The 15,055-nt window shown below is 39.4% G+C and overlaps 1 protein-coding gene across 2 annotated transcripts in view; it reads left to right on the top strand.

The window, feature by feature from the left end:
• Positions 1 to 15,055, top strand: part of MEIOB (meiosis specific with OB-fold) — a 29,337-nt gene that overhangs the window by 7,927 nt on the left and 6,355 nt on the right. For both annotated transcript variants that reach the window (XM_060031486.1, XM_060031487.1), the window contains exons 4-10: positions 2,891 to 3,022; positions 4,982 to 5,054; positions 7,231 to 7,426; positions 9,553 to 9,653; positions 10,565 to 10,617; positions 10,705 to 10,800; positions 13,524 to 13,625. In XM_060031486.1, the coding sequence (XP_059887469.1) occupies positions 2,891 to 3,022; positions 4,982 to 5,054; positions 7,231 to 7,426; positions 9,553 to 9,653; positions 10,565 to 10,617; positions 10,705 to 10,800; positions 13,524 to 13,625 (753 nt within the window). The remainder of the gene's footprint in view (positions 1 to 2,890; positions 3,023 to 4,981; positions 5,055 to 7,230; positions 7,427 to 9,552; positions 9,654 to 10,564; positions 10,618 to 10,704; positions 10,801 to 13,523; positions 13,626 to 15,055) is intronic.

Below are 15,055 nucleotides of genomic sequence, written 5' to 3'. Positions count from 1 at the left end.
TAATTAGATCAGAATTACCACTTGAATAGTTTGAGAAATCCTGCATCTCTGTTTTCTAAGCTGTAAAAGGAATAACTTGAAATATATGAATTAGAAAAGGTCAATATTTATATATTTGCTTAAATTACAGCAATGAAATAAAATTTTCACCTATTAGACGGTGAGAGTAGGGTACCATTTCTGTAGTGTTTGACTATTTTTTATAATTGTCTGTACAGTATTCCTTTTTTGGAGAAGATATGCTTACTGACTTTAAAAAACATTACACATATCAATATATTGTCATAAAAAATTCAAGCAGTGCAGAAGGTCATAGAGTCAAAAAGAGAAATTCTTCATTTAACCCTCAACTTTTCCCATCCCAGCCCCCACCCCAAAGGTAAGCACTAATCACAGTTCAATAGATATCTATAATGTGCATTTGTATGTTAGGTTGTATTACTTTTTAAAAACTTTTAAAATTGAAGTATAGTTGATATATAGTATTATAGAACTTACAGGTATACAGTATAGTGATTTACAATTTTAAAGGTTATATTTCATTGTAGTTATTATAAAATACTTGCTGTATTCCACGTGTTGTATAGTATATCTTTGTAGCTTATTTTGTACCTAGAAGTTTGTACCTCTTAATCCCCTACCCCTATATTGCCCCTCTCTCCTTCCACCCTTCCCCCCTTCCCCCCTTCCCTCCTTCCCTCCTTCCGTCTCCCCACTGGTAACCACTATCTGTGATTCTGCTTTTTTGTTATATTCACTAGTTTGTTGTATTTTTTAGATTCCACATATAAATGATGTCATACAGTATTTGTCTTTTGTCTGACTTATTTGACTTAGCATAATGCCCTCCAAGTCTATCCATTCTGCTGCAAATGGTAACATTTCATTGTTTTATATAGCTGAGTAAAAATTTCATTGTGCATATATATATGTGTGTGTGTGTGTGTGTGTGTGTGTATATATATATATATATGTATGTGTATATATATATATATATATAATCTCACAACTTCTTTATTCATCTGGTGATGGACACTTAGGTTGCTTTCATGTCTTGGCGATTGTAAATAATGCTGCTATGAACATTGGGGTGCATGTATCTTTTCAAATTAGTGTTTTTGTTTTTTTCAGATATATTCTCAGAAGTGGAATCGCTGGGTCATATGGTAGTTCTATTTTTAGTTTTTTGAGATGCGTCCATACTGATTCGCACAGTGGCTGCACCAATTTACATTCCCAGCAACAGTGTACAAGGTTCCCTTTTTACATTCTCGCCAGCGTTTGTTATTTGTGTTCTTTTATTTTTTTTTTTTTTTGCGGTACGCGGGCCTCTCACTGTTGTGGCCTCTCCCGTTGCGGAGCACAGGCTCTGGACGCGCAGGCTCAGCGGCCATGGCTCACGGGCTAAGCCACTCCGCGGCATGTGGGATCTTCCCGGACCGGGGCTCGAACCCGTGTCCCCTGCATCGGCAGGCGGACTCTCAACCACTGCGCCACCAGGGAAGCCCATTTGTGTTCTTTTTGACGATAGCCATTCTGACAGGTGTGAGGTGATAGCTCATTGTTGTTTTGATTTGTATTTCCCTGATAATTAGTGATATTGAACATCTTTTCATGTGCCTGTTGGCCATCTGCATTTCCTCTTTGGAAGAATGTCTATTCAGTTCATCTACCTAGTTTTTAAATTGGGTTGTTAGTTTTTTTGATGTTGAGTTGTATGAGCTGTTGATGTATGTTGGATATTAACCCCTTATTGTTTATATCATTTGCAAATATTTTCTCCCATTCAGTAGTTTGTCTTTTCATTTTGTTGATGGTTTCCTTTGCTGTGCAAAAGCGTTTAGGTTTAATTAGGTTCCATTTGTTTATTTTTGCTTTTATTGCCTTTGTTTTAGGAATGGATCCAATAAAATATTGACACAATTTATGTGAAAGAGTGTTCTGCCTATGTTTTCCTCTAGGAGTTTTATGGTATCTGGTCTTACATTTAGGTCTTTAATCCATTTTTAGTTTATTTTGTATATGGTATTAGAGAATGTTCTAACTTCATTCTTTTACGTGTAGCTGTCCAGTTTTCCCAGCACCACTTATTGAAGAGACTGTCTTTTCTCCATTGTAGATTCTTGCCTCCTTTGTTGTAGATTAATTGACCATAAGTGTGCGGGTTTATTTCTGGGCGCTCTATCCTGTTCCATTGATCTGTGTGTCTGTTTTTGTGCCAGTACCACGCTGTTTTGTATTACTTTTTTTTTTTTTTTTTCCTGCGGTACGCGGGCCTCTCACTGTTGTGGCCTCTCCTGTTGTGGAGCACAGGCTCCGGACGCGCAGGCTCAGCAGCCATGGCTCACGGGCCCAGCCGCTCTGCGGCATGTGGGATCTTCCCGGATCGGGGCACGAACCAGTGTTCCCTGAATCGGCAGGCTGACTCTCAACCATTGCGCCACCAGGGAAGCCCTGTATTTCTTTTTAAATTAGCAAAACAATAAAGAAATTTTATTTTGGAAAAAAAGTACTTGCTGACCCCTAGTGGTATCTTTTAGCAGCACACGTTTATTTGTTTTGAAATAATTTAGATCTGAATTATGACTTAGGTTAAAACAACAGTAAGAGAGAAATGGAGACTCTAAGCTAATATCAGGATGGTTCAAGCCTACATGTCATTTCCCTCCAAATATACAGATAACTGGGGAAAGGAAACATAGGGGTAACAGTGAGGTGAGTTATCTACCTTGGCAGCTTTGAATTCATAAAAGCATAACTTATATAATTTATATCTGAAATAATATTTTACACCATGTGTTTGAGTGTTTTTAGCATCAAATAATCATATTTGTTCAAAGTTAAAATAAAAATTTTCATTTGAAAAATAAAAGCATTGTTTTTTCCTTAGATATTGGATCAGAAAGGTACACTTTCAGTTTCACCATTCGTGATTCAACAACCCATTTTGTAAATGCAACATCGTGGGGCAAGGAAGATTACATCAGATCACTTTCTGACAGCTTTCGTGTTGGGGAGTGTGGTAAGTTGGCATTGATTCTTAAACTGTTTCTCTTACAGTATTATTCCCATGATATGTTTGTGATAACTACACTGAGGGACTCAAAATGAAATGAGACACAATTCTTATTCTCAAGAACCTTACCAGAAAAAAGTCAAGTGTTAAGAGTATAACACAAGGCATTCAGCATTTAATTGAAACATACAAACATGATAATCACATATTTTTACTAAGTAGCTCTATGATCTTTGGTTTATTTCTATTTCACTTTGCATCAGTCCCTCTTGTGGCTCTAATCATTTATCTTCCTGTAAAATTATAATAGGGATGCTAAATAGATTTTGATAAAAGATATTTGAAATTTTAATGGATTTTAAGAAACCTTCAGCCTAAAATACCAAATCTTTCATATCATCTACCCACCCCAATAGCCCTCTATGGTACAGTGTAGTATATTGAAAAGAACAAGACTTTGAGAACAGGTAGATCTGAATTCAATTCCAAGTACCAACTTTTATTACATTGTGGCTTTGAGAAAATTTCTTAATCTTGTTGGGTCTCCACTATGAATTAATACCCTATAGATGCTTGTGAATGTTCAATGAGATAGTGTGCCTGTTATAAAGTGTAGAACTTAGTCACTCAATAGATGATAGCTCTAGCCTCATACAAGAAACAAGAAAGCATGTATACCAGTTCTCTTTCATGGTAGAAAAAAGAAGGGAAAGGGTAACACGGACAATTAAACTACTCCTCTCCAACCCTGCAGTATCAAGCAGCCTAGTACCCATACTAGTTACTCAGCACCCAATCATATTATTAACTTTCAGGATTACATATAGTATCTCTCTAACTGAATAATAAGGTAGTTGAACATATGAACTATGAAGGCAGAAAACTTTGCAAACTTTGCAAAAACTTTACAGGCCCTTAGAAGCAGCCTGTAAGGATAGCATTGGGGGGAAGGTAAGCAAAGAGGCAGGTTCAGCAGGAGCCCAGTCTCATCCTGACCCAGATGGGAGCTCTGGAGCATGAATGGCACCTCAAAGTGGTACCACCCTAAAGAAAGAGGCCTGGGATTTTGTACCCTGTATTTACAAGTTATTGGCTGAAGTCCACACCCTACTCCTCCTACAAGCAAAACATTTCTTGGATGAATTTCTTGGATGAATGCCAGAACATTAGTTACCTAGAGCTAAAGATATATTTCGGTATTAACCTACGTTCCATGTTGATGGCTGTTGTGAGGATGAATGAGATAAGGGATTTTAAAGGTGTAAATCTGATGATGCTTATAGAAGTAAATAAGATTTTGGTGTGGTAGAATGAAAAGATTACAGATTTTTAAATTAGAATTACAAATAGAATTAGAACAGTTCTAATTCCAACTCTACTACTTTCTAGATATAATACCTCAAGAAGGTTATTTAACCTCTGTGAACTTCAATTTCTTCATTTGGAAAAAGGGATAATAATGAGGGATGGTTGTGTGAGGAATTAGCAAAATAGAGCACATAAAACTCTAACATAGACCATAGGAAATGAAAACCCTAAAATGTTAAGTCATAAAGCTGATAAGTTGTGGGGCTCAAATCAGGACCCAGATTTTGCATTGCTCTTTCTAACTACCACTATTTTTGAGGACAGCTGTGAATTGGGTGAAGATCAATTTATTTTATAGAAGGGCATGTTGTAACCAAATCAAATGTTCACTGTAACTATTCAATAAAGTAATATTAATGTGGATCATATGTTGGGATTTAAACACAAAATATAAGAAATGTCATCTGAGATCAAATTGATTGGTCATACCCCAGGATTCTGTTGCTCACAGTGCCACAAGAAAATGATTATGAAGGATACATAACACCAACTCAAAATTAGAAATAACATTGTAATGTTCATTGTTATGTACACTCATTTTTTAAACTTATCGTGTTACTTTTTTGTAATAGCATCATATTTTCCCCTCTGTTTTAGTGATAATTGAAAATCCCCTGATCCAAAGAAAGGAATTAGAAAGAGAAGAAAAGTTCAGCCCTGCAACTCCTAGGTAAATCTAGCACAGAGGTCAGAATGATTACTACTTTATGTCAGAATGATTATTACTAATAAGTTTATGCCAGAATGATTATTACTAATAAGTTTTTGCATGTCAGATTAACAGAGAGCTTATTAAAGGTGTATACTTCAGTTTGAAAATTAGGAGTTTAATTCTGCTTCATAATATTTATCTTTGATTATGAAATAATTTACTTTGACATAGGATCACATAAAAAATGGCTTTGTTTTTAGTGCTTTGATTCTCATTCTTAGATTACAAAAATCTGACTCTAGTCACATTAAAGCTGAACAGTGAAAAGGTAAATCATGGAAGTCATATATCCATTTTTTCATCTCAATTTATAACTCTCTTCACATGCCTTACTATCTTAGTTCAGGTTACCTGGAAGTAGAGCCCAGAGGAGGATTTTTGTGCAGATGATTTGTTGAGGGAGAGCCCTTAGAAGCAGCCTGTAAGGATAGCACTGGGGGGAAGGTGAGCAAAGAGGCAGGTTCAGCAGGAGCCCAGTCTCATCCTGACCCAGATGGGAGCTCTGGAGCATGAGTGGCACCTCAAAGTGGTACCACCCTAAAGAAAGAGGCCTGGGCTTTTGTACCCTGTATTTACAAGTTATTGGTTGAAGTCCACCCCCTATTCCTGCAGAGGAGGGAAGGCTTAAAGGTATTTCTGGCTGAGGGCAAATCTCGAGAGAGAAGGGAGTAGCTGGTAAAGAGCTCTGGGTGGGCACAAAAGTCTCTACTACACGTGCACCTGCACCCATTTTTCTGACCTCATCTTATAGGTCTCATTTCTCTGCAGCCACATGAAGAGTCCTCCACTTTATGAACATCCTGGGCTCATTCTGCACTAACAGCATTGCATGTTCACTTCCCTCTGCAAAGAACAATCTTATTTGCTCTTCTCATTGAAGTGTCAGCTTAAATGTCACCTCCTTAGATCTTCCCCCACCTACTCTGTCTGTAGTAGCCCTTCCAGTCTGCATTACTAGGACTTCGTCCTGTACACAGTGTATGTGTACCATCATAACCCTGATCACAATCTGGGATTATTTGATTAATTGTTCTTATCTGTCTCCCTCTCACGCATGTAAACTCCGTGAGATCATAAGTCTTGTGTGTCTTCCTCACCACTGTACCCCCTGTGCCTAGACTAAGGTCTGGCACATAATAGGCTCTCAGTAAGTGTTTATGGAATGAACACATGAATGGAGGGAGGGAAGAGCATCCTTGGCAGAGGGAACAAACATGAAACCTCCTGGCCTTTTCCAGAACAGTTAATAGTAGTTTAAACCTTATGAAACTGTTGATGTTTGACTACGTTCTTCTCTAAAGTGGTAGTTTCATAGTCTAGGAATATGATGTGGCTGGAATATAGGCAGGGGAACAGCAGGAGGAGAAGCTCGAGAGAGAAGCAGAGACACTTCACAGACAGCTTTGCTTGTTGTACCAACTTCATGCTTTGGTGATGGCTAGCCCAGAAGATCTTTGGAGATGGGAAATATATTCATATTCGTGGTTTAGGAAGATTACTTTGGCTACCTGAGGACAGACAGTAGGGGAACAAAGCTTAGGAGACAAGCAGTAGTTTGGGTGAGAAGTGATGAGGGAAACACCTAAAGCAGTAGCAGGGGGAGGGGGAGCGGGGGAGGCTCTGGATTAGAGGACTAGAAAGATGCTCCATGGAGGACACTTGGAAGTTGATTGGCTGGAAGGGGAAGAGCACCTCAATTGTGTAAATATTGTGCATCTGTTCCTACAGAGCACCACAGAGGTAAGGGAAGCACATAGGCAGGGCAGTCAGTGTCATAGAGGTGGAAATCCACCCCCCACATACACACAATGTTTTAGAGTGCTTTTACACCCCTTTTTTTTTTTTTACAGCGAAAGAAACTGAAACTCAGTATTGTGCAAGATCAGACTATTAGTGTGCTTAAAACTCAGACACAGTTGGTCTTTAAAACATTTTCTTAATGAAAATACATTTTAGACAAAAAATATTTTACAAAGCTTTTCAATGTTTCTAAGAGTGAAAAGTATAAATCTTCTTAATATAATTTTTAAAATATAGTTTAAGTTACAACCAAAGTTTAACTGTGAACTTTGAAGTATTTTTCTATTAGAAAATCATTTGATATTAACTCTTGGTGTGTGTTTTTACAATTTAGCGATTATAAACTATTGCTCAGTGAGAATCACTCAATGGTAAAAGTTTGTTCCAGTTATGAAGTGGATGCCAAGCTACTTTCTTTGATATACTTACCTGTTAAAGAGTCTTGTGATTATTATTCATTGGGTGACATTGTTGCAAACGGACACAGTCTTGATGGGAGAATTATTAATGTCCTTGCAGCTGTGAGGTCGGTAAGTTAAAACCCCAACAAAGCCAAGTTCAATTTGGTGGGGGGAGTTCTATCATTTTATTTGTGTTTGGAAAGTAATAATCAACTGGAGTAAAATTTCCTCTGTATCTTGATGCATCCTCCATTGAATTTAGAAAATAACACTTCTCATTAAAGGGAAAGCAGCATTTTACCTGTGAATGAGTAGCAAAATAAAATTGTATTTGAATGTTAAATGCAGTACACAGTCATAAATGATCCGCTAACTATATGAGAGCTTTTCATACTTGAGTTAAACAAAAGGCACAGATAGAAAGGGTAAATTCATTGACTTTAAATCTCCAGGAAGTTCTTTGAAGGGGCCTAAGTTGAATAAATCAAGGAATCAATTCAGTGCGTGTTCTCAGAGCTGTCCTGAGTTGGGGGAGAGAGCGAGAAACCCACGGTGCTGCAGTAGGGGCCCTGTGAGCTAATGCATAGCATCAGGTGCTGAAAACCAGGGCAGAACGACACTCCATGGGGTGCCGGGGAATGTCTCACCATCCTTTGCTTCCACATCTCCCTCTTACCCAATTATTGCAGCAAGTTTTGAACTCCATTGGACAGACTAGAATCACTTGGCAGGGAGCAAATTTTCACAAAATAAAGTACATAAATAAAGGGGCAAGAAGAATTTCTCAATATACAGAATGATGATAATCAGAAGACAAAAAAATGGGAAATAGATTTAGGTACTTATAGTTAATGTTGTAAGTAATTGCTAATTGCGTTTCCATATTAAATGACTGAGTGTCGACTATCCCCGTGACAGGCCAACAGAGGCCTGCCTGCGTTGTTCCCCAGCCCAGCCCAGCACAGTGCCTGCCACACAGTGAACACTCAGTATCATTCAGGATGGAGGAATAAACACCCGATATGACAGTCATGAAAAATGGGAAAAATTCATTTCTGGGCAACTTAGGTTCAATCTTACTTAAAGGCAGGATATGATCTCTCAATTTCCCTGAAATTCCATATAATGCCATTATATCACAATGTAGTAAGGATTTTCTAAAACTCAGTATGAATATAAAACCTACAACAGCTTTTTCCATGTCCCCCTTCCTGCCTCCACCCCTTGAGTCTGGTACCACCCTTCATAGGATTATATTATTTCTTTTATTTTCATGCCTTTTTTCTGCCATTTTGCTTCCATCCCTCTTACATTTCCTTATCTTTACGTTTTTATTTAACCTGTTTTCTTCCTTCTCGCCTCTACTTAGGTCTCTTCACTTTAAAACTCCTTTTCATACAGTTTTCTTGCATGCTGTGATATGGTAGGCCTCTTTCATACTCTGGCTGTCCTTTCCTCTGACTTTCTTTCTAGATGCTCTCTTCTGCAGGCAGCTGTGACTCTTTCTTCAGCTCCTTCCTAAGGAGCTCAGCCCTGACAATAGATGCATGGGGGACAGTGGCATAGGGGGCAGCTGACTGTCCATGCTTGGGCCATTGCTGTGTGACCATCAGAGGTGCTGCTGTTCCATTGAGAACTCCCTGAGGGCACAGAAGGGCCCCTGAGTTCAACTCCACGTCCATGATCCTCTTACACCACAGTGTGGACTGAATCAGACGGTATATCAAAGCACATTCCCATGTATCCCTCATTCGATTCTCACCAGCTTGTCCCTAGGAAGGCAGCAAAGGGGGTATCAATATCCATACCTGGGCTAGCAAGACGAGGACACTGAGGCCCAGAGAGATGAATTCATCCAATCACATTAACTCCGTGCCAGGCCCTGTGCTAAGCCATGGGGATACACAGGTATTGAAAATGTACTTTCTACCCTCACTGAGTCCACATAGATGCCACCCAGGGACTTGTCATGGAGCATTTGTTCTGACATGGTGAAAAGATCCCACAGTCTTGACTTAAAGCACACATACCTGTATCTCTCTTCAATCAAAGTGTGTGACTTACAACTTAAATACACCTGGTTCAGAGATAAAAGATGCTGTTAAATCATCAAATATATATTAGTGATTCTAGCTATTTTGATATTTCTAATTTGTTGTTTAAAAGGTAAACATTTGAGTATTTCCATCAACAAATATTTAAGTACTTCTACAACTGTAGGTGAAGAAAAATAATGATTTTCTTCAATTTCTAAGGTTGGAGAGCCAAAATACTTTACAACTTCAGACCAAAGAAAAGGCCAGAGGTGTGAAGTTAAACTCTATGATGAGACAGAGCCTTCTTTTGCAATGATATGGTAACTTCCCACATCTGTTCCAAACTGTGAAATCTGTGCTATTATCACCAAGTCAGACATTTTAATTTCATCAGGAGATGATGGATTTCATATCAGGAGAGGAATAATGATATAGAAATGATATTTAAAAAATAAACCTTTCTCTTGTATGTTGAGTCATTACAGTCTATGATTACCTTAAAATGAGATCTTTAGATGGCATGGGATTTCATAGATGGACTCTACTGTAACTTGTTTATTATTGTACTCTGTTTTGTAACAAATCGTCATTTACTAAGTCTCATTGATAAAGAACAAGCCAGACTTTCTGTGATTCCTTGGGTGGTACCCTGGAGCCAAGCCATGGAAAGATGGTAGAAAAGCAAGCATTGTCACAGGCTGGGTTCTATGGGGCTCCCAGTGTGTCAGATGTGGGGCAGGGCTACATCCTGAAGCATCACAGGGTATAACATGGTATTGTTTAGACTCCAGATGCCTGGGTACCAAAGAAAGCACTTAATTTGAAACAGGGCTTCAACCTATCAAGTCCCCCGAGCAGTTTATCCATGGTGGGGGCCCTCCCTTAATGGCAGGAAAGAGTGACTTCAAAATTTTTAAACTTGTAGTCACTCAGTTCTAACTAGCCTGGAGTGACCTGGGTGATAGGAAAAGAAGGAATTGAAGGAGCAGAAGTTGTTAGAGATGAAAGGTGCTGAAAGGAATGATTTTCATAGGTGTTAAATTTTCTGTGAAATAGGCAGTGTAGCCCTGCAAAATGCAGGAGAAGCCAAAATCCTTAACTGTGCCTTGGACCGTATGGGGGATTATTAACCTCATCCATTAAGACATCCTTTTTCTGGTAAATAATGTGGTCACTGCCAGTTTTTTTCTAATTTATTTGATTTTTATCACTTCTTTTTTAACACATGCAGTTGGGATAATGAATCTATTCTACTTGCACAGAGCTGGGTGCCACGAGAAACAGGTATAATACTTCAATGATTGCATTCAATATTTGTCATTTTTTTATCCCCCTGTGTAATAATTTTAAAATGGCTTTTTTCCCAAACAGTAATATTTGCCTCAGATGTAAGAATAAGTTTTGACAAATTTCGGAACTGCATGACAGCAACTGTAATCTCAAAAACGATTATTACAACTAATCCAGGTAAAAAGCTATCTGAAATTTTTTATCCCTTTGGAAATGACTACATCATGTATTCTAATATTTGTGCAGTGTGTTTAAGAATGAAGCTTGGATTTCATTTGAATTAAAAGTGAAAAACTGCTTTATATGACTTTGAAAAACTTACAATGAGCTATATCTTTGATATCTTTACAAAAGAAATGTGAAAAACCAGACTCATTTTTAAAAAAAAAAATTTATTTATTTATTTTTGGCTGTGTTGGGTCTTCGTTTCTGTGTGAGGGTTTTCTCTAGTTGTGGCAAGCAGGGGCCACTCTTCATCGCGGTGCGCGAGCCTCTCACTGTCACGGCCTCTCTTGTTGCGGAGCACAGGCTCCAGATGCGCAGGCTCAGTAGTTGTGTCTCACAGGCCCAGTTGGATTTGTCTGGTGGAAAAGGTTATCAAGCTTGACAGTATTAATGGTATCAAAACCTCAAGACTGGGCTTCCCTGGTGGCGCAGTGGTTGGGGGTCCGCTTGCCGATGCAGGGGACACGGGTTCGTGCCCCGGTCCGGGAGGATCCCGCATGCCGCGGAGCGGCTCCGCCCGTGGGCCATGGCCGCTGGGCCTGCACGTCCGGAGCCTGTGCTCCGCAGCGGGAGAGGCCACAGCGGTGAGAGGCCCGCGTATCGCAAAAAAAGAAAAAAAAAATACCTCAAGACTAAGTTAATGAGACAGATTTGAAGGATGTTGTGCGTTTGGCTCTGAAAACAGGTTCAAAGGGGAAATGTCAAAGTGTTTTGAGCAATGCTAACATCATTAGAATAAATGCCTTATTTCTCAAGGAGACAAATATAAAGGAGAATATGTATAACGGTGTGTGAATTTCAATATGCTTATTTAAATCAGTCTTATTTCTAATTTCCTGGGCTACACATGCCACGTAGAAGTTAAGAACCTCTAAATGGTTTGAGCTTTCATCCTAGCCAGCATGTCCAGGCTTCCTGCCCCGAGAGAGTTCATCAGATGGGGAAGGAAGAATTTGTCCCCCCACAGACAGTCTGGGATGACCCTGTTGTCCTTAGAGCTCTTGACAGCAGTGCCTACACCCCACCCTTCCTACCAACTTCTGTCCCAGGATGCTCATTAATTTACAGATATTTAGTGAATGCCTTTTATTTGACAACTACTGAGGTAACTTTAACACTTTCTGGAACAAGGAAGTACATGAGTGGATGGATGCTCAGATGGATGGAAGGATAGTCACTATAACTGAAGCACAGAAATGAAAAGGCAAAACCCCTGTCTGGGATTCCAGTCTAGTTCTGAGAAAGAACCAACAGTGATAAGACTTGTGGTACAACAGGACGAGGAGGAAGAAACCCTGACTCTGTCCAGGGGAGTCAGGGGGTCCAAGCATTGGCAGGACGGTTTGCAGAATGTTGGAGATGGTGAGGGAGGGCTGAAGACAAGCAGGTGTTAGAGGTTGGGGCTTGGAGTTGAAGGGTGTCAGAGTTAGAGAGCCCCTCTTCAAAATCAGATTCGTGCCTTCTGGCACATTATCTCACTATTCCTGAGGATACTCATGTCCCAACTTGAGGAGCAAGTTTTTTTTTTTTTTTTTAACTATTTTATTTATTTATTTGGCTGCTTCGGGTCTTCGTTGTGGCATGTGGGGTTTTTAGTTGCAGCACGCAGGCTTCTTTCTAGTTGTGGCACACAGCTCCAGAGCACACAAGCTCTCTAGTTGTGGCACACAGACTCTCTAATTGTGGTGCGCGGTCTCCAGAGCACACAGGCAGGCTTCTCTCCAGTTGTGTCGCGTGGGCTCTAGAGCACTCGGGCTCAGTAGTTGTGGTGCGCGGGCTTAGTTGCCCCATGGCATGTGGGATCTTAGTTCCCTGACCAGGGATCAAACCCACATCCCCTGCATTGGAAGGCAGATTCTTAACCACTGGACCACCAGGGAAGTCCCGAGGAGCAAGGTCTTTTTTTTTTTTTAATTATAAGAACCTTTTTAAAAATCTTTTTATTTATTTATTTATTTTTGGCTGCATTGGGCTTTCTGTAGTTGTGGCTAGCGGGGGGCTACTCTTCGTTGCGGTGCACAGGCTTCTCATTGTGGTGGCTTCTCTTCTTGTGGAGCATGGGCTCTAGCCACATGGGCTTTAGTAGCTGTGGCACGTGGGCTCAGTAGTTGTGGCTCACAGACTCCAGAGAGCAGGCTCAGTAGTTGTAGCACACGGTTTTAGTTGCTCCGCGGCATGTGGGATCTTCCCGGACCAGGGATCAAACCTGTGTCCCCTGCACTGGCAGGCAGATTCCTAACCACTGCGCCACCAGGCAAGTCTGGAGCAAGCTTTTTAAACAACCTTAAAAAATTTTTTTTCTGACTAGAAAATAAATACATATAAAATTCAAAAAATACATAAAAAGGAAGATCAGCTGTAAATTCACCATCTCATAAGAGATAATCATTTCTTTGATACATATTCTTCCAGATAATTTTGCTTATGTATCTTTTTTAAAATGAAAGGGAATTGTATGACAATGTTTTGTAAGCTGCTCTTTAAACTCATGATATCTGGTGTACATCTCTGTGTTAATGGAGCACCCCATCACATTGTCAGTGGCTTTGTAATATTGTGTTTGATTGTATTCTTATACGTCTTCACTTTTTACTGGTAAAAATAATTTTGGATCATTTACAGTGATTTAAAAAATAATCAGTTTGCTGTTTACTTATTATGCATTTTCAATTAAGATACACCAGAAGCTAACATCCTATTGAATTTTATAAGAGAAAATAAAGAAACGAATCTTCTGGATGATGAAATTGACAGTTATTTGAAAGAATTCACAAATTGTAAGTGACCTTTAAATATTATTTGAATTTTTAAAAGGCCAGAATTTGGGCCTGTAAAGTTACTTAGTAAAAGATATTGTATTCTTATTATGTAACTGCTACACTTCCACTTTTTATTTATTTATTTTTGGCTGTGTTGGGTCTTTGTTTCTGTGCGAGGGCTTTCTCCAGTTGCGGAGAGAGGGGGCCACTCTTCATCGCAGTGCGCGGGCCTCTTACTGTCGAGGCCTCTCCCGTTCCGGAGCACAGGCTCCAGACGCGCAGGCTTAGTAGTTGTGGCTCACGGGCTTAGTTGCTCCGCAGCATGTGGGATCTTCCCAGACCAGGGCTCAAACCCGTGTTCCCTGCATTGGCAGGCAGATTCTTAACCACTGTGCCACCCAGGGAAGCCCTATACTTCCACTTTTTAAAAGGTAGTTTAAAACTTTTGGAGGCCTATATAACCTTTTGCGAATCTGATGAGAGCTATGACCCTTTCCCCAGAAAAGTAGCTGTACCCACACATAGAATTTTGCATAAAATGTCATGTGTTCACAGACCCCAGACTGAAGCTTGACTTTAAAAGGGATGCTGGGACTTCCCTGGCAGGCCAGTGGTTAAGACTCCATGCTTCCAAAGCAGGGGACGTGAGTTCTATCTCTGGTTGGGGAGCTAAGATCCCACATGCCTCGTGGTGTGGCCAAAAAAAAAAAAGGGATGTGGTTTGTTGCCGTCTGTGGCTTATGCTTAGACACTCAGGAGAATGGCGGAAAGCAGAGGGAAAACTTCAATCATTCCCTGAAGGCCCGTTCTTGTAACTTCATCCTAGGAGGTGAAATACTTCCTAATAATTCCTCTCGAGAGAGTAACAATTGAATTAAGCATGAAATAAGTTATGCTGCAAGTCACATTAACTTGTAAAAGAAGAACTTTGTTATGCTTTCCTGGGGGATATTTAACATGTTTCCTTTCTTTCTTTTTGTTTTTTTTGTTTTGTTTTGTTCTGTTTTGTTTTTCGGCTGCACGGCCTGGCTTTTGGGGAACTAAGCCACGTGGTGCAGCCAAAAATAAATAAATAAATAAATATAGTCTCTTCACCATTTAAAAAATTGAGTTGACTTGTCTTTTTCTTATTTATTTTTAAGAATCCTTTAGATATTCTGGATATGAACCCTTTATCTCCTTATAGATTGCTAGCATCTCCCACTCTATGGCTTGCCTTTTCATTCTTTTAATGGAATCTTCTGATGATCAGAAATTATTCATTTTAATAAAGACTAATTTCTCATTCTTTTCCTTTTTTGCTTTTATGTCCTTCTATATAATCAGTTTTAATATATCATATATAATAATTTTTCTATTACATAACTTAAGCTGCTACGTATTCTCATTTGAGCTTTGTAGCTTTTCTATTTGGATATAATCCTTTGGAGTTCTTAGAATATATTTAG

This window comes from Delphinus delphis, chromosome 15, assembly GCF_949987515.2.
Source record: "Delphinus delphis chromosome 15, mDelDel1.2, whole genome shotgun sequence".
Classification (NCBI taxonomy): Eukaryota; Metazoa; Chordata; class Mammalia; order Artiodactyla; family Delphinidae; genus Delphinus; species Delphinus delphis.
Note: the sequence above shows the minus strand (reverse complement) of the source record. Positions and strands in the feature narration are given on the sequence as shown.